This window comes from Arachis hypogaea, chromosome 2 (genome assembly GCF_003086295.3).
Source record: "Arachis hypogaea cultivar Tifrunner chromosome 2, arahy.Tifrunner.gnm2.J5K5, whole genome shotgun sequence".
NCBI lineage: Eukaryota > Viridiplantae > Streptophyta > Magnoliopsida > Fabales > Fabaceae > Arachis > Arachis hypogaea.
Window position 1 is genome coordinate 100,731,320 of NC_092037.1, and position 25,628 is coordinate 100,756,947.

Sequence of the window (25,628 nt, forward strand, 5' to 3'; positions counted from 1 at the left end):
CAAGAATCTCGATAGAAAGAAGAAAACAACAATTCTAACAATAACCAATAAAGAAAAAGAAGGACGAGCACCACATAAGAAGACTAAATCCATCAACTAAAACAAATGCGAAAATCAAATTACTAAATAAAAATGTCATTTTCTACAACTCTAACATTCAAATCTTTTGTATTACAAATTATTTTAAACAAAACACCTTTCAAATTTAACTTTAGTTTACACATATTTAATTTAATTCTACAAAATATAGCAATTTTTAATATTTATTATATACTATCATTAATTTACCTTTCGCGCATTGCGCGGGTCTCATTCTAGTTGGATAACAAAGATCTTTAACGGGTCTAAGTCCAACTGTGAAAAGCTTCACCTAAGATTCTTCTACACCAACTTCGCCTAAAAAAAATATTTCATGCGACTATTCTCGTTAAAAGAGGAAATAAGAGTAACAGATTCGTTGAGCACTACCAAAACTCTAATAAAGCTAGCATAATCTATTTGCGGTCAAACAATCGATGTGGTTCAAAACGTCTTATTGTTGAGGTTAAATGACATAAGTATTTATTTTTTGAATTCATTAGTGACAAATTCGTTACCCCACCAGTAACATACTCCATCTAAGTACGCTATAAAAATTTTATCTATATTTTCTTTTTTAGTCATTTCAAGATCAAATTTCTTTCAATAATTATTTGTTAGACAATAAATTTATCAAATTATTAAAACATGCTCTTCTAAAAAAAATTATTATAAATATAATATACACATTGAATCACTTTATAGTCATCATCCCCATCATCATAACCAATAAGTTACATAGGTGTTTGATTAGGTATTTTTGAATTGTGGAAGAATACTTTATCCTTCCGCGTGCTTCCCCTCTGTTTGCCTCGGTTCCGTCGTGTGTTCAAGCCTCCGTTCAGCCGCCGTTCCGCGGCCCTTGTCTTCCAGTCTTTGTTCAGCCTCTGTTCCGTCGCGTGTTCGAGCCATCATTCAGCCGCTGTTCTGCGGCTGTTCAGCCTCTCATCCGCCGCTGTGCAGCGCTCCTTTCAGCCATCTCCGTCGAGTTTTAAAGCTCCAGCTCCCTCTCCTCTGTTGATTTTCAGAACATGTGAAAACTAAGGTGATTTCTTTTCCTTCTTCTTTCTTGTATTAATTGTTCAGTTACTGTTTTAGTTGGTTGTTGTTTTAATTAGTAAGTTGCTGTTCCAGTTCTTGCTGTTCCATCCCTTGTGATTTTCTGTTAGTGAACGTGTTAAGTTGAAACTTTGTTAAATTGTTAGGTTACTGCGATTTGATTAATTCAGGTCTTGTTCTTGTCTATTTGACAAATTGTTGTTATGTACCTATTATTGTCCTTGAGATTATTGGGTTGCTGTGTTCTTCTCAGATTATTAATTTGCTAAATTATTGTTGTTGTTGCGATCCTTGAGATTGAGATTGTCCCCCTTTTTTTTTATTGAGTTGATGGATTTTTATTCGGGTATTGTTCTTGTTAATTTGTTAAATTGTTGTTATGATCCTTGCAATTGAGATTGTCCTTGATTCACTCGCAAACACTGAAACACTTCAATGCAAAAGCAGCAGCAAAATTGGAAGATTCACAATAACAGAAATGCCATCTTCATTATCCGTTCTTGGACTCCCACCACAATTTCCCTCGTACACAGACACATCAACAACAACTGCACTTCTGCCATTACGATACCTCCTTTCGCTCATACCCAAATGCTCCTCTCTCAGAGAACTGAAGCAGATACAAGGCTACACCATCAAGACCAATCTCCAAAATGACCTCACTGTCATCACCAAAATCATCAATTCATGCACCGTCAGACCTACACCAGCTTCATTGGACCATGCACACCACCTGTTCGACCAAATTCCCCTACCAGATATTCTCCTTTTCAACACAATTGCACGTGGGTTCGTGCACTCTGATGACCCGTTTAGAGCAATTCTGATGTTTTCCCAAGTGTTTCGCTCCGGAATCCTTCCTGATGGTTACACATTTTCCTCGCTCTTCAAGGCTTGTGCAAAGGTTAAGGCTTTGCAGGAAGGTAAGCAATTGCATTGCCTTGCTATGAAGATTGGGGTAAGTGAGAACACTTACGTGTGTCCAACATTGATAAATATGTACACTGTGTGTAATGAGGTTGACACTGCTAGGAGAGTATTTGATAAGATTGATGAACCATGTGTGGTAGCATATAATGCTATCATTACTAGTTATGCTAGGAATAGTAGGCCCAATGAGGCGTTGGCTCTCTTCAGGGAACTACAGGGGAGTGGACTTAAGCCGAATGATGTCACCATGCTTCTCGTGCTATCATGTTGCACTTTGGTTGGATCATTGGACTTGGGGAAGTGGATACATGAGTATGTCAAGAAGCACGGCTTTAATCGCTATGTAAAGGTGAACACAGCACTTATTGATATGTATGCCCTTGGATGATGCAGTTTTGGTGTTTAGGCAAGTGCGCAGGGGGGACACGCAGGCTTGGTCAGCGATGATTGTCGCGTAAGCGACGCACGGACATGGTTCCCGTGCTGTATCAATGTTGGAAGAAATGAAGAAGGAGAAAGTGCAGCCTGATGAGATAACTTTTGTAGCGGTATTGTCTGCCTGCAGTCACAATGGATTGGTAGAGGAAGGCTACGAGTGTTTCCATAGTATGACTAATGAGTATGGGATTGTTCCTCATATCAAGCATTATGGTTGTATGGTAGATTTGCTTGGCCGAGCCGGACGCCTAGATGAAGCCTATAAATTCATAGACGAACTCCCAATCAAGCCCACACCGATTCTCTGGAGGACATTGCTATCTGCTTGTAGCAGCCATGGCAATGTTGAAATGGGAAAGCAAGTAATTGAGAGAATCTTTGAGCTGGATGATTCACATGGTGGGGACTACGTTGTTCTGTCAAACTTGTGTGCAAGATATGAAAAATGGGAAGATGTGAATTTCTTAAGGAAAAAGATGGTAGACAAAGGAGCGGTGAAGATTCCTGGTTGTAGCTCTATAGAAGTCAACAATATTGTGCATGAATTCTTCTCTGGGGATGGTGTTCATTCAACTTCGAATGCATTGCACCATACACTTGACGAATTGGTAAAGGAATTGAAGCTGGCTGGGTCTGTACCTGACACCTCTCTAGTTTTTCATGCAGACATGGATGATGGAGAGAAAGAAATTATTCTCAGATATCACAGTGAGAAACTAGCTATCACTTACGGGCTTCTGAATACGCCTCCTGGAACTACTATTCGTGTCATGAAGAATCTTCGGGTCTGTGGGGATTGCCACAATGCTGCTAAATTTATATCATTCATATTTGGTAGGCAAATCATAGTTAGAGACGTGCAGCGATTTCATCATTTCAAAGATGGGGAATGTTCCTCTGGGGATTACTGGTAATGGATTTTATTGATTCTCTGCAATATTGAAATGATAGGTTGATTCATGACCAAAGAATTTAGTGCTATTATTTGTGCTTGGAATACCAACTCTATGCAGCCGAAAAGAAGAAAGATTTGTTACTTTAACACTGGGAGAGGAATAGGAATAGGAATACTATCATCATCTTGGGCAAATTTAGGTAATTAATCAACAGAGTTGTACAGACGGATGTTATAAATCACGTAATATAATAAGGATACTTTGGATAGTTTAGAACCTCAGATTCATTCTAATGTAATATAACTTATTGTTAGTATATTTTGACCCTCGTGTTTATGTAAATGATGATTTTTGTATTTCAGCTTATGATATATGATAGTTTTCGTGGAATTAGCAATTTGAATTAGTGGAAACTAACATGACTAATCTTTAGTTGTGCAAAACTTTAATTAGTCATGGTTCTGAAAATCGAACCGGATCGACTGGTTCAACCGGGTTAGCCAGGAATTGGTAGCCGGTCCAGTTAAGATAAAAAATTGCCTGGCGAAAAACCAGTGTGCGAACCGACGGTTAACTGGTGAACCTGCTTCGGCCATCAACGCTTCCTCTGCCGTGAGTCTGGGTTTAGGGGTTCAGCTTCGGCCCAGGTCTTTCATCAACGGTTGCTTCGTCTCTCTGCCCAGATGAGTTTCAGCTTCGGCCCTATTATTTCTCTTCCAATTTCATTGCTGTAAATTATTAGTACATCTTGAATTTGTTGTTGAAAGTCGAGTTTATGGCTGAAATTATGATTTAGCTAATGTTAATTTGCTGTAAATCATATATATATAGCCTTTTTTGTATACTGGTGAACCGGTAATATGCTTACAAAAGATATATATATATATATATATAACCTCTGATTTAGGTAGAAGACTCGAGGCTTGTAATAATTTTCCAAATACTAAATCAAACTTCAGATTCATTTTTCATTGCTTTCTATTCTTCTCTTCCTCTGCCATTCTGTAAGATTTCTTCAAAGCAGCAATAGCCAGCATTTTCTGCCATTCTGTCTAAGATTGAGAATAAAATAACCTCAAATAATTGTCTTCTGAAATCACTGAAAAGGAAACAATGTTATTTATTTATTTATTTATTTTTGGTGGTGTGCTAGCATTCAGCATGATCAGTGATCACCTCAGAAGACGATCATAAAGTTCATCAAAGTCAACTTCATGTAAAAAAAGAGTAAAGTTAATTTTTATGAAAAAGAAATAAAAATCTAACAAAATGAAAGAAGAAAATTATCTTACTTATAAGCTATCAAACATTAACTGTCCAAAGTAATATTCATTATCCACCTATAGTTATTGTATGGTTAAGGTGAGAAGAATTTTAACATAAATAGATAATCTCATTAGATAACAAATAACATCGAAAAAGAGAAAAGTCATAGTGAAAAATATAAAAAAAAATTGAGGTATTTTTCTATATATTTAGTGGGAAGTGTTCTCCTTTTATAAAAAGAGAGAAAAATTATAATTCTTAAAAAAGTTATTCAATTCTTATCATATTTTATAAAAACTAGAATGAGATCGGTAAATCAATGGTAGTATATAATAAATATTAAAAATTGTCATGTTTTGTAGAAATAAATTAAATACGTGTAAATTGAAGCTAAATTTAAAAGGTGTTTTATTTTAAATAATTTGTAGTACAAAAGATTTGGATGTTGGAGTTGTACAAAGTGATATTTTTATTTGGTAGTTTGATTTTTACATTTGTTTTAGTTGATGGACTTAGTCATCTTATGTGGCGCTCGTCCTCCTTTTTTTTGTTGGTTGTTAGAGTTTGTGCTTTCTTCTTTTTGTCGTAGGTTCTTGCGAAGACATGTTCTTTATGAATTGTTGAGTTTGATGCACTTTCTATTGTGTTATTTGGTTCCATCTTTGTATGTATGTTCTTCTTTAGAAGATGTGTCTTGAATTTGTATGATTTTCTTTCTCCTTAATCTCTTGATGGGCTGGTGCTTCAATGTCATTATTTTTCTGAAATGTCATTAGATTTGAAGCAGTTGTGTCCAATAAATTTTTTGGGTCGCTATCAAATAGTTCAAAAGTTGTTGTAACACTTTGATCTAAAACCTTTAATTGAATTCTGAACCTAAAATAAGTATTGGGCTAGCAACTAATAATTGGATAGATGAGATTATGAAAAGTATATAGAGTTACCTTATTGTTTGATATTATGGTGTTTGATTACATGTGCCATAAATGTAGTTGTTTCTTTTTTTTTATATGCTTTCTTCTAACATTTTTTACATTTAACATAGTTCCATCCTAATTTGTCATCAATTTCGTTTATAGTTGCTAAAATTGTGAAGATCTTTTCCTATTCCAATATTCAATTTATGTTATCATTAGGTATATGATATTTGAGTAAGTATGAATGTATAATACATGTTGTGATTTTTTTTTGTCATACCTGATCATCGGATTCTCATTGCAGTTCGGAAATAAATTTTTTTGTGCTAAATTTGATGTTATGTGAAGGAATAGTGATAAGAGACTTATATATGTAGTTTAAATGGTATGTAATTTAAATATTTATAACGTAAAATTTATTATGATTAATAATATTTTTTTTCCAAAGATAATAGGTTATATTTCATTAATTATTAAAAAATGAAATACAAAGATGTCCAAAAGCAGGACAGCATAATAAAAGGTGGGGATTTCCCAAAAACACTACACTGAAGGTATTCATCCAACGGTGCGTGGTCAAAAAACGAAGAAAAATCTTAAAGAATAAATAATGATAAATCAAATTGAATGCATCTAAGAGCTTGTCTCATGGAGATGACGACTTAAACTGGGAGTTCTTTGGATTTCACGGAGCAACTTGACAGAGCTTGCTAGAATGGCAGACGGCATAGAAGTAGAACCTTCAAAAATCAACTGGTTGCGAGCTTTCCAGCAGTTCCAGCAAATGATGGCAAGCAATTGAGGATTACGGTCAGCATTCTTCAACGGGTTAAGTATCTCTGTTGATGCAGTCCACCATGTCCAAAAGTCGTTAGAACTCTGAGGGGGAAGACAGTCACGAAGATAACTCTGAGACCATACGTCTTTAATTCTAGAGCAATCGATCAAACAATGAGTGACTGTTTCCGTTGCTTCATGACAGCAATGACATATTGGTGATATAGATGGGATGCGGTGATGAATCTGAGCAAGCACCGGAAGTCGGCCATGGAGAGCTTTCCAGATAAATAGCTTAATTTTGTGAGGCAAGTTCAACTTCCATAGATCAATCCACGGCTTTTTCTGTTGCATATAATTAGGGCAAAGCTCCAAAGGCGGATGGTAAAATAAATAGCCAATTCTGTAACCTGAAGCTGTATCATATTGCTTGGATTTGTTCAAATCCCATTGCAATTTGTCTCTACTCTGCTGAATTTTAACTGACAAAATCCTGTTTGCAACGTCTTGGGAAAATAGTTCTTGAATGAGATTCTGATTCCAATTTCTATCTTCAGTAATTAGATCTTTAACTCTTGGAAATAACTCAGAAATAGCCTGTCTATTTGGCATGTCAGAAATCATTAAAGGATACGGAGGAGGCAGCCAAGGATCCTCAAAAGTTCGGATATCCTCACCAGTACCCACAGCCCAATTAAGACCTTTTTCAACAATCTTTCGGCCTTCCAGTATGCTCCTCCATCCCCAAGAAGGTAAGACTCCAATTTCTGCCGTTATAGCATTACCATTGTTAAAGTATTTACCTCTTAAGATTTTGGATAATAAGGAAGTAGGTTGTGTTACAAGTCGCCAAAACTGTTTGCCTAAAAGCGCCAGATTTTGGATTCTGAGATCTTTAAATCCAAGGCCTCCTTCTTTTCGTGAGCGAGTCATAATGTCCCAGCTAATCCAAGCCATCCTCCTTTCAGAACCTTTTTGTCCCCACCAAAACTGAGAAAGTAGAGAGTGAATTTCCGAAATTAAACCATCAGGCAACTTGAAGCAAGACAATGTATAAATAGGAATAGCTTCTCCCACTGCCTTAAGCAATACGTGTCTACCACCTGACGAAAGAAGATTGCGCTTCCACCCTTGGATTCTTTTCCGAACCTTTTCTTTGATCATACTAAAAGAAGCCTTTTTCGATTTAGAGACTGTAGAAGGCAAACCAAGGTATTTATCCTGAGCCCCAATATGATTAATATTCATAGAGTTAGCCAGTAGTGTACGAGTAGTGGATGGAGTGTTGTGGCTAAAGAATACAGCAGATTTATTAAGATTTACCCTCTGGCCACTGATGCTTTCATAAGAATTCAATAAATGCAGGATATTTGAACATGCTTCAGGATTAGCCTTACAAAATAAAATGGAATCATCAGCAAACAGGAGGTGGTTGACCTTGGGACATCGCCTATGTATCTGAAGACCCTGAATTAGTCTGTTTTGTTCTGCCTTGTGTAGCAAGAAGGAGAGACCTTCTGCACAAAAAAGAAAAAGATAGGGGGATAGATGATCTCCTTGTCGAATACCTCTATTTGGTTTGAAGAAACCATAAGGTTGTCCTTCCACAATAACAGAATAAGAAACAGTTGTCACTAATTCTCAAATCCACATGATCCATCGAGAGTCAAAACCAAACTTCTCCAATATAAACCAAAGAAAGTGCATTCCACCCTATCATATGCCTTACTCATATCTAATTTTAGCGCCATTTCATTTTCGAGACCCCTTTTTTTGTTCTTCAAGTAATGCATACACTCGTGAGCAATTAGGATATTATCAGAGATTAATCTGCCTTTAATAAAAGCACTTTGCGTATGGCTAATTAGTCTATTCATCATACTCTGAAGCCTATGTACAAATACTTTGGAGATAATCTTGTAAAAGACTGAAGATAGGCTTATTGGTCTTACCTGAGTCATATCTTTAGCATCAGAAATCTTGGGAATAAGACAGATCTGAGTGTGGTTAAAACCCTTCAAGATTCTGCCCCCAGAAAAGAAGCTCTTAACTGCTCGAAACACATCACCACTAAGTATGTTCCAGAAGCTTTGAAAAAATTTTGCTGTCATACCATCATCTCCTGGGGCACTTTGAGGATGAATGCTAAATGTTGCGCGTTTCACTTCCTCCATAGTCACTGGTCTTTGAAGCCTACGGTTCATGTGAGCTGTAACCTTAGGTTCAAAATCAGGAAACAGAGGTTCAGGGTTCTCATGACAAGTGGAGGAAAAGATGTCCTTGAAATAAGATTCAGCCACATAAGCAATACCAGCATTTAAAGTAGCCATTTCACCATCATTGCCAGTTAGTTGCCAAATTCTATTCCTTCGGGTTCGATTTCTAAATTTCTGATGGAAGAAAGCTGTATTCTGATCACTAGATTTGAGCCATTTGACTCTAGACTTATCTTTCCAATAAGATTCCTCATTTTGCAATGCTTTTTCAAGTTTGTCCTCTATTTCTGAAATGATATCGCCTCCATGAATTCCTGCTAAACGAAGTTCCTCTAATTCCGACTGTAGTAAATTAATCTCCACCTTTGAATTAGATCTGTGTTCTTGCTGCCATTTGACAATCTTATGCCGACAACGCTTTATTTTTTGAGCTAGGATATACATGGCTGAACCATCAATCTGTTCATGCCAAACCTCTCTAACAATCTGCCGTATTTCATCATTGGAACACCATCTTTCTTGGAATTTGAATCGGCGTTTAGATCTCTCAGTTCTCGGATTAGAGTCTAGGATAAGAGGGGCATGATCCGAGCCTGATTCTGACAGTCTAAGAACCGTTGCATTGGGATAGAGTTGCTGCCAATCAACTCCTACCAGAAATTGGTCCAGTTTTTCCTGTATCAACTCATCACCCCTCCGTCTATTTGACCAAGTGAATGGTCTTCCGACCATACCAATATCAACCAGGGAATTATCATCAATAAAACTATTAAAGGTTTCAATAGAAGAAGGAGATTTAGCACCCCCACCTTCTTTCTCCAATTGATTAGAAATGGCATTAAAATCCCCATTAACACAATCTTACCATCGAACTGTTGGGTGACTGAAGTTAATTCAGCAAATTGAGCCATTCTATGTTGATCATTTGAACTGAGATAAACACCTAGAACACCATAGGGATCATTAGAACCAGCTGTCAGAATTGATGCCGCAATAAAAAATCTACCATGCTGAACAGTGCAACCATCCCTCTATGCCATTGCCAAACCCCCTGATAATCCATCCGGATCTACAATAAACCATTCCTTGAAACCACAAGATCTTAATTTTCCTTCAACTTGTCGAGATTGATTTTTTGTTTCACAGATAAAACCAACCTCGAGAGAGTAGGATTTGCAAATCCCTTTAAGATTGTGGATTGTCAGGGGTCTCCCCAAACCCAGACAATTCCACGAGAGCAGTTTCATATTTCTTTGGGTGCTACTTGAAGGCTGGCACCCTCCACCGTCATAGTAATTATATGAGGGTTTTGAGTCTCTGATTTGTTGTTTATGATGTAGAGAAAATCAGAATTGGTATTCAATAATTCCAAAGAGACATAAGATATATGGAATGAGTGAATTAGAAAATGGAATGAATTAAAAGAGCAATGAATTGGGAGGGAAAACGAAAATTAGGGAGCTAAGTGAAAAAGAAATTAAGAAAAAATAAAAAATAGAAGAAGATGGAAAAGAGTTTGACGAAGAAAAGACAAAGAAAGGTGTAACCATGGAGGTGGCGCAGTGAAACCCTAGCAGCGCGTCAGGCGCTAGATGAGGAGTACGTACTCCCACATGATTAATAATATTATTACGACATTTGTAATATGGATGTTTATTACCTTTAGTGAGTTGTTTATAAAAATTAATAAATTAGTTGTTGCGGTTATAAATTTATTGTATTGTTTATAACGGTAAGATATAATAAATATAGGAATATGAATTCAATTTATTTGGAGGTTATAAATTTATATCTCAACTCTATAATTTAGTTGCGTCATTTGACTGGTACTTAACCCTTGGCTCACCACACAAACCAAACGCTTCCCATAGTATATGCCTCAGAAAACCCCGAGAGTACTTCGCAAACTGCCAACCCTTTCATTCATCACCTTTCTTTCTTTCTTTCTTTCTTCTGATCTGCTTCACTTGAGATTCAACTATGGCTGCTAAGAGAAATGAGTGAGATAAATATGTAGTTGTTGTAAAACATGACAAACTAATAGTAGTACAATATATATGTTTAGCCAAAATGATAATGCTATTTACATGTATATTTAAAAGTCATTTTCGTCCTGTCCCTTGTAATAAATATTAATACAGTCGAATCATTGATATATTCTTCTAAATCTGTAGGAAAAAAAAAAAAACAATGAGAGAGTCCCCACCTTATAAAAATTTCTTTTCAATAACTATAATTATATCATCTGTTGATGACCATTGACTAGCGATAAAGTGGAACTACACCTAATTTTTAGTTTACTAATTGCTAATGCACTACAGAGTATGTCCACTAGTAACAATAAAATAAACAATAAAATCCTTGAGAATCAATAAAAGTGAAAGTTTCCACCATAAACCATCAAAAATTCAAAATAAGAGAAGCAATAAGAAAAGAAGAAGACGACATATGAAGGCAGCGCTAATCAGTAATTAAGTAGTAAAGCACAAAAACATGTATTAACGAAGTTGTTATTTTCAAACATGTATGATGCATCGGTTAAAAAAAAAAACTCCATGTATATTCATGGAATAAAAAGAAAATGAATAATTGAATACGGATATTTTTGTTACAATTTATTGTTTCTGGTAAATTATTTTTCTTTATAATAAATCAATAAACAAAATTTGTGGAAACGGAACAAATTATATGCTAAAATATGATAATTGGGAAATGAGAATAAAATATGAAAAGGTGAGAATTCTCAAAATCAACTTATTGGTGTACCTAAAAGTAGCATTATTCCGCCAAAATGGTTTTGTACGAAGACCAAGTGACAAAGTCAATTTCACTCACCACACACAAAGCAAACACTTCCCTTAGCTTCTGTTTGAGAAAACCCAGAGACTACATTCTAAACTGCAAACCCTTCTTCCCTCATCCATCACCTTTCTTTGTCTCTTTCTTTCTTTGTCGTTATCTCATCCGCTGCACTTGAGACTCAATATAGTCATGGCTGCAAAACTTTATGGTGGAGCTTACCTCTCTCCCTTTGTTGATGCTGTTTTGGACAACCTTACTTCAATACCTGAAGATGACTCAGTCCCCAATGGAAACTACTCTTCCCTTGAGTTGCTTGGAAGGTTGCAAAATTGTCTGTATGATGTTGGACCAGTTCTTGATGATGCTGAGCTGAAGCAGTTCACTGACAAGAGAGTCAAGAAGTGGCTTGTTGATCTCCAAGATGCTCTCTTTATGGCTGATGACTTACTTGACGAACTCTCTACTAAAGCCGCTATTGCTGCCACTCAAAGGGATCCAGGTAACTCTTCCTCCTGGTCTTGCCTTGTTGATTCATATATAGAAGATACTGGTGACATGGAAAAAATAGTTGGCACACTAGAGTCTGTTGTAAGACGCAAAAATTATCTTCGTCTGAAGGAGAGTGCCAAGGTGGACATGTCATGGAGAATTCCATCCACATGTCTTGTTGAACCATCGGAGATATGTGGCAGGAAAGAAGACAAGGAGACCATACTGAAACTGTTGTTGGATGATGATGATGCTGCTGATGGTGATTTATCTGTGATTCCCATCGTGGGCATGGGCGGAATAGGAAAGACTACTTTGGCCCAATTGCTTTACCACGATGACAAAGTGAAGGAGAATTTTGATTTTCGAGGTTGGGTTTGTGTGTCAGAAGAGTTTGATGTTGTCAAGGTCACCAAGACTGTAATCGAGGCAATAACTTCAAGTTCTTGTAACTTGACAGATTTGAATTTACTTCAGCTTGATTTAAAGGAAAAGTTGTCGAGGCAAAAGTTCTTCATTGTCTTGGACGACGTATGGAATGAAAATTATAGTGATTGGGATAAGCTTCTAAAACCTTTTCAAAAAGGGGTTAAGGGAAGTAAAATTCTCATAACTACTAGAAACAAAAATGTGGCTTCTTTAGTGCAGACTGTTTCACCTCATGAACTAAGATCATTGTCCGATGAAGATTGTTGGTTGGTGTTTACAAAGCATGCACGTCTGTCAAATGTTTCTGTCGAGAATCCAACCCTGGAAAAAATCGGCAGAGATATCGTAAAGAAGTGTGATGGATTGCCCTTGGCAGCTCAAGCCCTTGGAGGCATATTGCGTGGAAATTCTGATATCAGATATTGGAATCATTTACTGAAAAGTGAAATCTGGGAACTCTCCAATGACAGAATAAATGTTGTTCCAGCGTTAAGGATAAGTTATTATTTTCTTCCTTCATATTTGAAGCAGTGCTTTGTTTATTGTTCCTTGTATCCCAAGGACTATGAATTTAGCAAGGATGAATTGATGCTGTTATGGATGGCAGAGAATTTTTTACAACCAGTAGGAAAAAAGGCCATGGAAGAAGTTGGTGGTGAATATTTTGATGAATTAATTGCGAGATCATTTTTGCAACCTCATAGTACCGAGGAAAATAAATTTGTGATGCATGATCTTGTTCATGATTTAGCAATCACATGTGCTGGAGAATTCTATTTCAGAGCTGAAGAGCTTCGGAATGCAGTTGAGGTTGATATTAAAGCTCGTCATTTGTCACATAACGCCGAAGGCAATTATCCAATGTCAAATCTTTTGGGAGTTTGTGATAGACAAAAACATACAAGGACATTTCTTGAAATCAATTTGAACAAGTGGAGTCCATTTAACGTGGAAAATGCACCTTGTATCATATTGTCACAGTTGAAGTACCTGAGAGCTTTGTCGTTCAAAAGCTTTCCTCTTGAGTTAGTGCCTGATTCAATAGGTGAGTTGATTCATCTGCGTTACTTGGATCTCTCTTGGACGGACATCGTGGCTTTGCCAGAGTCATTGGGTAACCTATACAATTTGCAGACCTTGAAGTTGTATTTCTGTAGAAAGCTGAAACTGCTACCTGTTGGCATGAAAGACCTTGTAAATTTGCGCCATCTTGATATTAGAGAGACTAGGTTATGTGAGATGCCGAAAGGCATGAGCAAATTAAAAAGTTTGCAGTTTTTAAGTGATTATGTTGTTGGAAAGCATGAAGAAAACAAAATTAAAGAATTGGGAGCACTTGTAGATCTACACCAATTTATTTCCATTGACGAGTTGGAGAATGTGGTGAACAGCAATGAAGCTTCGATGGCAAGAATGTTTGATAAGGATGGCATTGATTCTATGATGTTAAGTTGGTCGTGGAATAAAGACGAGAATAAAGTTGATTCTGAAATGGAAAGAGATATACTTGACAAGTTACGACCTCACGTTAATTTGAAAGAGTTAAAGATCAAGGGTTACAGCGGTACAAGATTTCCAGACTGGGTGGGACATTCTGTCTACCACAACATCACCAAAATAACACTGACTGGTTGCAACAGTTGCTTTATGCTTCCTTCACTTGGACAGTTCCCCTCTATGAAGCACCTTCAAATTTCAGATTTTGGAAGTCTGGCAAGTGTGGGTGCTGAGTTTTACTTTAACCAGAACGGTGAATCTTGTTTGAGGACACCACCATTCCCAATGCTTGAAAGTCTTTCGTTTTATTCAATGCGTTGCTGGAAGGAGTGGCGTTCATTGGAGTTCAATGGGTTTCCTCAACTTAGGCATCTCACCATAAGGGAGTGTCCGATGTTGAGAGGAGATTTGCCGAATCATCTACCATCTTTGCAATCACTTGAGATTAGGAATTGCAAGCAGCTGAGTTGTTGTGTTCCAAGATCTCCTGCAATGACGTCTTTAAGTATAGAAGGCGGGAATGAAGTGAGAATTGGGGAGCTACCTCCTTTACTACGTGAGCTATCAATTGAAGGAAACCATCACGTGGAGTCGGCGGTAGAGGCCATAATGCACATGCAATTGACTTGCCTGACATCTTTATACATTGCAGACTGTTCCACCCACATATGGTTTCCAGTGAGTGCTATTCCCCCATCACTTCAAAAGTTGACAATATGGTATTGCAGAGAATTAGAATTCCAAATGGACGGGCAACATCACTCGCTGCAGAAACTATCAATAGAGAACAGCTGTGATTCAGTTACATCCTTCTCGTTGTTGAATTCCTTTCCGAATCTCGTGCGTGTTAGTATCATGAACTGTGAAAATATGGAGTCTATTGTGGTTTCACGCTCTCTTCCATGTCTCCGTTCTTTACGTATCTGCGATTGTGAGAGTTTGAAATCTGTGTCAACGCTATGGATGGCAGCACCTCAGCTACAGCATGTTGAAATACTGGCTTGCCCAGAGGTTGATTTGTCTCCTACAGGGGATGAAGATCCACACTGTAGCCTGAGATCTCTTGAAATCAGCTACAGCGAGAAACTGGTGAGCTCTGCAGCATTCATGAATTCGCAATTTCATGGGCTTACTCATCTTACCATTCATGGTGAATACGGCGACAGTGTGAAGTCCCTCCCAAAGGAAGGTTGGTTGCCTTCCTCCCTTGAGTCTCTCACACTGGAAGGCATTGAAAGTGTGGAGACGTTGGAATGCAAGGGACTTGCCCACCTCACCTCCCTCCAGAAACTAAGTATTTGGTATTGTGACAAGTTGGAGAATATGGTGGGAGAAAAGCTGCCTGCCTCTCTAATACAACTCAACATCTGGGGAAGCCCTTTGCTGGGCAAACGATGTCAGATGAAGGATCCACAACTTTGGCCCAAAATCTCCCACATCCCGGCCATTCAAGTTGATGACACTTGGATTTGGTAATCCAACAACTTCAACAGATACACACACAACATTATTCTTATTTATGTTTTTCATCATGATTTATACTCTGCATATAAACTGACTCACGACTTTTCATTCTTCATTCTCTCTACATTATTCTTATTCTTCATTTTTTATCATTCTTATAGATGTCCTATACCATTCCTTACTTAACACTTGTACCTTCTCATACAGATTATCCATCGACCCAACAACACAACTTCGATGAACAATTTCAATCATTGCAATACACAGGGCTGATTGCTGAGAAATAAGACAGTAATAGTAAGTTTTTTATATACTTTATAATGTTTGAATAACATTGATTACTCAAAAAATGTGATAACTTATATGTGGTGGTAACACGTGAGACTGAAACTTTCATGCAGAAAGCAACTGAGCAACAAGGGAGACCCATAATCATGGACACAATTGAGCAAAGTGACCATTGCATTGGAAAATTTAAGTCCTTAGCTTCTTTATTTTCTTTTGGAACATACACTTTTGAAGATTGAGACTTTTGGTTTAGTTTCTACTTTCTACAAACCTCATGGTGATGCTCCTTTTTGGAAGATTCATGTTAGCGCATTCTTTTTGCAGACATATATTTACGTTTTGGGATTTTTGAAATTTTCTTTAGATGTATCATGTCTGTTATATTGGTGACTTACCTTGGAGTTTATGTATTGGAGGAGTGTGATTAATTGTGTTGCACCATTGAGCCTTTGTGATCTTATTATAAATGATGTCACTCTAACTAAACAACAATAAACAATTAACTACTTATTATAAACATATCAGTATAAAAAAAATTAAAAAGCAAAACATTTCCTTAGCTTTTTGTGTAAAAATACAAGATTTTTATTGCCAATATTCAATCCATTTCAATTTTTAGTGTTTCTGTTAATTATACAGAAGATATGTATGCTATTATAGTAAGATTAATTAATTAGAAATTTCCGTGCAGTATTGTAATTCACTTTCAAAGTGTTTTTTTTAATTATGCAGAAAGTATAACTAAAGTAGCAACGGAGAAGAAACCAATTGTTGTAATATTCATTAGTCAAATATCTTATTTTTTATTTCTAACAAAGAAGACATTATACATTACTTGACAAAGTCAAAAATTCATAAATAGAACACCAAACCTAGACATAATAAAAAGCACACACATATACTCCATCTTCTTCAAAAAATCTGTAACTTTAGAAGTTTGATATATTAATAACTCATTGTATCTTGATGCAAATTGTATTCAGATACACTGAATTGTTAATATGCAAAATTTTAAAGTAACATACTTTTAAGATTGATAGAGAATATAATTGAGCCAAGGATGAGTTGCCTAAGCACCAGAAAGGAAAATAGCATTTTCCATCTGGCCTGACAAGGATACGAGGATTTTGGTGCAATGCTACACCAAAACTCGCTTAATATCCTTGCCAGATCAAACATTAAGGTTGCAGCAGTTTCCGGCCGCAGCCGAAACCCATTTCGGGGCATGATCATGCCATGTCCATGTCCAGTGTCCATCATATCTGCAAGGGACTGCATAGGAGTTCCAATGTGATTGATGGCAAATCTATCAATTCCTCCTCTTGATGAGTACATGCTTGTCACCTCTGATGAAATGTTTGAACTGCTTCCATTTGTTTCCTTCAACGAATTCAAGGATCCGGCGGAGGATTGTAGGACTTCAGAACTCTGAGAACCACTAGAATGTAGTTGTTGGCCAAGTGCTTTTTTGTTTGCTTCACTTCCAATCTTGCCATTTCCATTGTTGGTGGCAGAGTTTCTTGTGTTCAAGAACCTGCCACCACATTCTCTTGGCCGTCGCATCGCGTGGAGATGGCACGATTCATGCATATATGGCTGCAACACAAACACTTTATAGCATAACTCTAATACTAAAAATTCTAGTAATCCAGTTTAAGTAACTGCAGCTATTTTTCTAATACAGAAAGTTTTGCATTCTCGGCTTAAATTGGCTTATTAATTGAATTGTTTTATTTGATGAATGCACAAACCTTGCGACGTTTTATGAGTTTATTGGCAAGAACAGCTTTAGCACGTGACTGCCTATGGTATTGCTTAGCATTCACGTAAGTTGGTCCATCATCTGATGTCAAGTTTAGTGGCAGCATTATATGCCCCCTGCTTTATTCAAATATGTTACATAAATACATAGATCCATTGATAAATACTGGAAGATACGTATATCTGTACAGACATACATACACACTGCAATAACACACTTAATTTTAGAAGAGGTTCTTGTAATTTATACTATAATTTAATATCAAGCTAAAAGTTTCAGTCATTTACTGGTTTACATTTTCAATGTTATTATTTTTTGTGTTAATATTGTTACTTTCCACATTCATAACTATAATTTAGATTCTTGTATGCAGAGACATGCATTACAAGAACACTGATATGATTTATAGATAGATATATAGATTTGAGAATACAAACCAAAATTTGAGGTGCATAAGCTGAGAAGAGTCCATAAAATTGATCCATGTAAGGATATTCTGCACATATCTAGAAAGGAAAGAACAAGAAATGAAACTTATGTATCCATGAATAATTAAGTTACCAAGAATGAATTTCATTTCATTTTTGAGAATTTTGTAGTTTTGTATCATAGGCTGAGTGAATCCAAACGGTTCCCAGGCAATTGATGGCTGTAAATATAATGTTGCTTGAGGCTTCTGTTCTTCACCTAAAATTTTGCAATCTTCTACAGAAGAGTTTTTCATTGGTTAGCCAAAAAAATTTACAAGATATCATAGGACATGTTTATCTGATAATTTAATTTCATTCAGTCAAGAATTTCACTGATTGCTGAGTATATATAACTTTAGAATCACAAGGAAAAGTTGTTTCTACTTTATAATCTATCACTTGTGGCATAATAATGCACAATAATCCCAATTTTAAATTATCCTAAATCCTAATTAAAATTTAAGTACATTTTTCTTCATTCTCTGTCTCTTTTACTGATATGGCTTCCTCCTAAGGATTAATAAATGGAAGACAACCACCTCTACACTAATTCCCCAAAATAAGTGAATTGTATAACACATATTTACATGTTTATTTAATTTATCATAATGCAATCTTGCATGATTGTTATATCTATCTCCCAAATTTTTTGTGCCAAAAAGATGAAGCATAACTAGCACTTGCATATATGAAATCGTCACTTACTAATCACAACTATATCTTACTAACGTTAACAATTCATATAAATTACTAAATTGATATACAAAGATTGTAAAGAACAATAATATTATAAATAAAAAATAACAAGTACCTGGAAAGATGGTAAATTGTGTTGTGTAGGTCCTTTATCCAAGAATTGTTGTTGCTTATTAGTGGAAGAAGCAAGTTGGTCTATGTAATCATTATTCGGAAGCTCGAATGAAAATTGTTTCATTATTTGGTTATTATGATGGAATAGAAACAATTTGATAACTTATAAGTAGTGGGAAGGTTAAACTTTGTTGCAGAAAGAAATTGAGAAACAAGGGAGACAACAATCATGGACACAATCCAAGAGATTGAAGAGAGGCATAACACAGTGATTAATATAGAGAGGAGTCTCAATAAGCTTCATCAAGTGTTCTTGGCATGGCTGTTTTGGTCCAGCAGCTCCAGCTTGCAAGAATACCAGGAACAGGAAATGCACCTTCATTGCTGTAATAACTAAATAAAATCGTAATAACAATAAATAATAAATAAGTAAATTGAATGGTAGGACCCACTCCATGATATTTTTCTCTCTTCTCTTAACCCTATTCACACGCGCACAAACCCCTCTCTCTCGCGCCACACACTCGGAAAAGAAACGAAAAGAGAAGAGAATGAGACAGAGGAGGAGAAAGAAAGAAAAAAGAAAAAAAAGAGAGAGGATGAAGTGGGGATGACACCGGCTGGTTGAGTGTTGCCGTTGCGGGAGAGAGAGAGGGGGTGAGCTCGATGTCTAGTCTCACCGGAGCTCGAGGAGGAGGAAGCAACGGTCACCACTGTTGACGCCTCTGCTGCCATTGCCGTAGAAGGAGGCTGCCGCTGGTGCCAACTAGAGCTGTGTTGCCGTTGGGTTGAAGGGAGGAGGCTCGTCAGAGCTGCTGGTGGAGCTGCTCCTGCTTTGCTCCGTCACTGTCACGCTCTGGTCTCCCTTGTTCCCGGAACTGGAGCTCGCCGCCAAACTGCACGCCGCTGGTGCAGCCATTAATGTCCATATAGGAACGGTAGTTTCAAGAATGATTATAGTGAAATTCCATCATATTTGTGATGGAGACTGAATGTAGGCTGCACTGCACTTAGCAGCTGAATCAGGATATATTTGAGTGTAATTTTTTTTTCTCTTTTACTCCATTTCTGTTTCCGCTGCACAGGAGATAAAATCGAAAAATATATCGTGCCAAGTGACGAGACAAAAAGAAAAGTCTCGTGGCTAGGACAAGACAAAAATAAAAAAATCTCCAGAAAGTATTACAAAGACCAGCAATGGTTCAGAAGTGAAAAAATGGGCTAAGATTCAACCCCCTTCCCTTAGTCACTGAAACCATCAATCATTTCTAAGTAAAAAACTCTTCTTCATTTGTGGGTGTTAATGTTTTCCATAGATGAACCACGCTAACTTTGATAAACTAATTATCTTTTGTTTGGTGATATTGTCCAAAGAATGATGCTACATTGACTAAGTTTGAGATGTTGTGTAGTTCCAAAATAATTTTTTTGTGCTAAATTTGATGTTATTTGAAAAAATAGTGATAAGAGACTTATATAAATAGTTTAAATAGTATGGAATTTGAATATTTGTAACGTAAAATTTATTATGATTAATAATATTATTATTACATTTGTAATATAAATTTGTTGTATTATTTATAACGGTGAGATATAATAAATATATGGATATAAATTCAATGTTTTAGGTTACAAATTTGATTACAAATTTTTGTATATATATATATATATATATATATATATATATATATATATTTTACTGATTTGGAAATAATAATTGATTTGGAAAAAATTGAGTGGTTGATTCTTATATTTTGGAAATAATAATTGATTTGGAAAAAATTGAGTGGTTGATTCTTATATTTTGCTAAGTAAGCGATGTTGTTAACGTGGCATTAGTAGAAAGAAAAAGATGTTTTAAAAGTAATGTGGACTTTTATATATTAAGAATAGATGGGAATGGGCAACAAATTTGATGTAATATCTTTTATCAAAAACAGCAGCAGTGAATTGCCTTCCTTTGCATGTCACTTTTGGCCGTTGGAAATTTACTGAGTTACACTTAGGTCCAGATTGGGTAAATGGCTTAATTAAGCTCTTTTTGACAAAAATAGTTTAGACAATAAATGGTTATATTAAAAGTAGTTTATAAATAAGTTATTTTGTGTTTGAGTGTTTAGCTCTAAAGTGTTTATTTTATAGAAATGTAATAAAAAATAGTAGTATTATGAGAGAAATCATCTTTTTTAACTTCTCTATAAGCTCATAAATAACTTCTTAAAAAGTTACAATTTGGTTTTAAAAATTGCACCAGACATTAATACTACTACTTTTTAGAAGTTAAAAGCTCAAAAAAATTAATTTTAAAACTTTTCAAACGGCGTTACACCCTTAGCTTATAACTCATTTGACCTTTTTGATAACAAATGTTTAAAGAGCAATTAGTGGACTAATTGAAATTCCTTTCCATTTTTGATTTTTATCTCTTCCTTTTGTCTGTTTTATAGCAGCAAATTAACAAACAAAAAAAAAAAAGAAGAGCATGGCGTGTTGTTTTGAATGATAAGAGTTGGTTGATGCACTTCTAAGTCTGTGACGTTCTTAGGAGAGAAATCTAAGTATATAACTCTTGATGATACAGAGTGCTGCCTTCCCATGTATTCCTATTTTTCATTGCCTCATATTTGATGATTTTAAGTGGAAAACTTTTATTGATTCTCAAAGATCTTACTGTTACTATTTAAATCTTCACTTATCATTTGTGGGATAAACATAGTTGTTGCTGCATTATTGACTAATTTTTGTTATTTTTCTAACGAAACATGCAATTCTTAATCAAATGCACAATAAAAGAGAGCGAGAAAAAAAAAATCTTAGACCATAAAGACTTAAGGATGCAAAACAATTAATCTCATTCCTCCAACATTAATCTTCCAAAAAGGACTATGTAGGGAGGAAAAATAATGTCATGGTATTAGAGTGACTAATGATGAATTAAACTCCAATAACAAGGAGCTGCTGTCAAGTGTCAACTAATGGAGAAAGAGACTGTAATCAGTTATTAGAACAATAAGAAGGATTGTAATCAATATGGTAATGATCATTATAATGATGGCAATGAAGGTCCACTTCCTGTTCCTGGTATCCTTCTGGCACTTCCTTGTGATTAGACCAAAAGAGCCATATCCAAGAACACATGAATTGTTGTTGTTGAATATCATGGATTGTTGTTGAATTGCTTTCTGCAAGAAAGTTTCACTCTCTCCTGTTCCCACCACATACAAATTCTCATATCTTTTTTAGTAATCAAAGTTATTTGAATAGTATAAAGTATATATTCCTTCTTAGGGATTTTTTAAATTCTCATGAAATGATTTTTTTTTTCAAAAAGAAAAAAAAAGTTAGTTCAGCCATCCATACCACTTTTTCCATCAGGTTTCTTATATGAAAGCAATCATGGTGAGAATTCCATTTTCTTTAGAAGTTTTCTATTTTTGGCAGGGACCATGATATTCTTCAAGAACCTTATTATCCTTGTCTTGTTTCTCAGAATTACCCACTGAGTATTACAACGATGGAATATTCTTCATGCATCAAAAACAAAATCGTAACTGCAGAAGTTCTCTCGTTGGCTTCCATGGAAAAGCTGTATGAGAAGGTAAAAGTGTTAACTGTGTCAGTAAAGAATGAAGGAAATAAGACATTAAAAAAAAGAAGAAGAATAACAATAATGTAAAAGATAATGAAGAATGAAAAATTAGTGACTCATACTTTATATGCAGAGTATAAATATTGTAATGATTTGGACTAGTGTTTGAATTTCATGTACATATTATTACTGTCGATTCACTGTACTAGCAAAATTACAATGAATAAATGCCATCATCTTTCTCTAATTCAGATGATGAGGTCAAATTATGCAAAGCTGAAACATAATTTAATGCAGATTAGTATCATCATTTTGTTTTATTAACCTCCGAAATATCTAATTACTTAGTCCTACTATAGCAGCATGCCTATCTTCTGCACTATTAACAGAAACACTATGAACTGAAAGATGAATATTTGTCATAAAAATCTTACATTTTTACGCACAAGATCATGTTTTTGATCTTTAATTTGTCATACTGATATGTTTATACTAAGTTGTCAACTTGTTACTTGTTCTTAGTTAAAGTGAAATCATTTGATAATTTCAAATTGTCATGCCTCTCTTGAATCTCTTGCATTGTGTCCATGATTGCTGCTCTCCCTTGTTGCTGAATTGCATTCTGGAAGAAAGTTTCACTCTCACCTGTTCCCACCCCACAAATTATCATATTTTTTGAGTTATTTATTGGAACATTATAAAGTATATACTCCTTATTAGGGAATATATAAATTTCCATGAAATGAAATTTAAACTTAAAAAAAGAAAATTAGTGCAACCATCCATTTCAGTTGTGCATACCAATTTTGACATCAGGTTTGTTGACCACTTATTTGAAAGCAATCACGGATGAGTACTCCATCCTGTGTGGAAGTTTCTATTTTGGCAGCAGGGACCTTAAATCTTGTCAAGAACATTATTAAGCATCAAAAGCAAAACCATAGCTGCAGAAGATATCTTGTTGGGTCCATGGATAAGCTGTATGAGAATGTATAAATCGTTAACTGTGTTGGTAAGGAATGATACAAGACATTAATAACATCTTGAGGGAGAGAGAGAGAGACAGGCAGCTTAGTTTACCCAGTAAAGGGGTTGCTGTAAAGGGGTTGCTGTGATGTAGAGTCTGATTAGAGAGGCAGGCAGCTTTTCTCCCTCAATGTTCTTCAACTTGGGACAATGATAAATACATAATTCTTGGAGGGAGGTGAGGTGGGCAAGTCCCTTGCATTCCAACGTCTCCACACTTACAATCCCCATCAGAAAGAGAGACTCAAGGGAGGCAGGCAGCCAACCTTCCTTTGGGAGACACTTCACACTCTCACATTCACGTCCAATAGAAAGATGAGTAAGTCCTTGAAATTGGGAATTCATGAATGCTGCACTACTCACTAGTTTCTCGCTGTAGCTGATGTTAAGAAATCTCAGGCTACTACGGTGTGGATCCCCTGTAGCAGACAAATCCATCTCTGGGCAACACAGTATTTGAAGTTGTTCTAGCTGAGGTGCTGCCATCCATAGCGTTGATATGGATTTCATACTCCTACAGCTCTGGATAGTCAAAATACGGAGACATGAAAGAGAACGAGACACCACAATAGACTCCATCTTTTCACACTCCCTGATTTCAACATCCTTGACATTTGGAAAGGCATCCAATGAGAAGGATGTAACTGAATCACAGCTGTTATCTATCCATAGTTTCTGCAGTGAGTTGTGTTGGCCTTCCACTTGGAATTCTAATTTTCTGCAATTCCATATCCTCAACTCTTGTAGTGATGGAGGAATAGCACTCACAGGAAACCATATGTGGGAGGAACAATCTGAGATGTGTAAATATGTGAGGCAAGTCAGTTGCGTCTTCATAATAGCCTCCACCACGGGATCCCATAGATGCTTTCCTGAAATTGATAGATGACACAGTAAGGGAGGTAGCTCCCCAATTTTCACTTTATTGCCGCCTTCTATGCTCAAAGAAGTCATCGCAGGAGCTTCTGGAACACAGCAACTGAGATTCCTGCAATCCTTAATAGTAAGTGAATGCAAAGATGGTAGATGATTCGGCAAATCTCCTCTCAACACGGGACACTTCCTTATGGTAAGCTCCCTAAGTCGAGGAAATGCATTGTACTCCAGCGCACGCCATTCCTTCCAGCAACGCATTGACGTAAACGAAAGAGTTTCAAGCATTGGAAATGGTGTCGGTGCTCCAAACAGCATGTATCTTTCTGGCAAAAGTAAAACTCAGCACCTACAATCTCCAGTCTTTCAAACTCTGAAATTGATAGGTGCTTCAAAGAGGGTAACTGTCCAAGTGAAGGAAGCATACGACAATTCTTAAAACCACCGACAAATAGATTGCCCAGTGTTATTTTGGTGATGTTGCGGTAGGAAGAATGTCCCAACCAATTTGGAAAGTTGTACCCCTGTAACCCCACATTTCCAGTTCTTTCAAATTACTGTGAGGTCGTAACTTGTCCAGTATATCTCTTTCTATTTCCGAATCAATTATATTCTCGTTTCTGTCCGATGACCAACTCAATCTCAAAGAATCAATGCCATCCTTATCAAGCATTCTTGCCTCCGAAGCTTCTGTGCTGTTCACCACATTCTCCAATTTGTCAATGCAAATTGATTTGTGTAGATAGACAAGTGCTCCCAATTCTTTGATCTTGTTCTCTCCATGCTTCCCAACAACGTAATCACTTAAGAACTGCAAATCTTTTAATTTGCTCATGCCTTTCGGCATCTCATGCAAACTAGTCCCTCTGATATCAAGATGACGCAAATTTACGAGATCTTTCATGCCAACAGGAAGCATTTTCAGATTTGCACATCTAACCAGCTTCAAGGTCTGCAAATTGTACAGCTTACTCAATGACTCCGGCAATGTCACAATGTAGGTCTGAGACAAATTCAAGTAACGCAAATGAATCAACTCGCCTATTGAATCAGGCAGTGACTCAAGAGGAAAGCATTTGAATGACAACACTCTCAGGAACTTCAACTTTGACAACAAGATACAAGGTGCGTTTTCCATGTCAGATGGGATCCATGGCTCCAACTTGATTTCAAGAAATGTCCTTGCATGTTCCGCTCGGTCACAATCTCTCAAAAGTTTTGAGATTGGATAATTGCCTTTAACATTATGTGATAAATGACGAGTTTTAATATTAATCTCAGTAGCATTCTCAAGCTCTTCAGCCCTGAAATAGAACTCTCCAGCAAACATCATTGCCATATCATGCACGAGATCATGCATAACAAATATCTTTTCATCGGTATTACGAGCTTGAAAAAAATGATCTCGTAACTAATTCATCAAAATATTCATCACCAACTTATTCCAGTGTCTTTTTACCTATTGGCTGTAAAAAATTTTCTGCCATCCATAACAAGACTAATTCATCTTTATCAAATTCATAATCCTTGGGATACAAGGAACAATAAACAA

At 36.2% G+C, this 25,628-nt stretch overlaps 2 protein-coding genes and 2 pseudogenes across 2 annotated transcripts; 2 read left to right on the top strand and 2 right to left on the bottom strand.

Moving 5' to 3' along the window:
* The first annotated feature begins 976 nt into the window (after positions 1–976).
* LOC112757538 (pentatricopeptide repeat-containing protein At2g02980, chloroplastic-like) lies at positions 977–3,798 on the top strand (annotated as a pseudogene).
* Positions 3,799–11,328: 7,530 nt separating this feature from the next.
* Positions 11,329–15,984, top strand: LOC112729836 (putative disease resistance RPP13-like protein 1). Its single transcript, XM_025779983.3, has 3 exons — positions 11,329–15,266; positions 15,466–15,555; positions 15,660–15,984. Coding segments are annotated over exons 1-2 (3,699 nt in total). The 5' UTR covers positions 11,329–11,568; the 3' UTR covers positions 15,467–15,555; positions 15,660–15,984.
* A 470-nt stretch (positions 15,985–16,454) lies between these two features.
* LOC112757548 (nuclear transcription factor Y subunit A-2-like) lies at positions 16,455–19,534 on the bottom strand (annotated as a pseudogene).
* Positions 19,535–21,424: 1,890 nt separating this feature from the next.
* Positions 21,425–24,690, bottom strand: LOC140180822 (putative disease resistance protein At3g14460). Its single transcript, XM_072222122.1, has 4 exons — positions 23,258–24,690; positions 22,979–23,155; positions 22,612–22,822; positions 21,425–22,174 (listed from the first exon to the last, which is right to left on the bottom strand). The coding sequence occupies exons 1-2, from the start codon at positions 24,392–24,394 to the stop codon at positions 23,075–23,077; spliced, it is 1,218 nt and encodes a 405-aa protein (XP_072078223.1). The 5' UTR covers positions 24,395–24,690; the 3' UTR covers positions 21,425–22,174; positions 22,612–22,822; positions 22,979–23,074.
* Positions 24,691–25,628: the final 938 nt, after the last annotated feature.

Bases quoted from the DNA above. Each gene is read 5' to 3' on its own strand.
- LOC112729836 (XM_025779983.3), top strand. From the start codon at position 11,569: ATGGCTGCAAAACTTTATGGTGGAGCTTACCTCTCTCCCTTTGTTGAT.
- LOC140180822 (XM_072222122.1), bottom strand. From the start codon at position 24,394: ATGCTGTTTGGAGCACCGACACCATTTCCAATGCTTGAAACTCTTTCG. The intron at 23,156-23,257 runs GTAAACTAAGCT...ATTCTCATACAG, and splicing joins TACAGCAACCCCTTTACTGG to CTTATCCATGGACCCAACAA.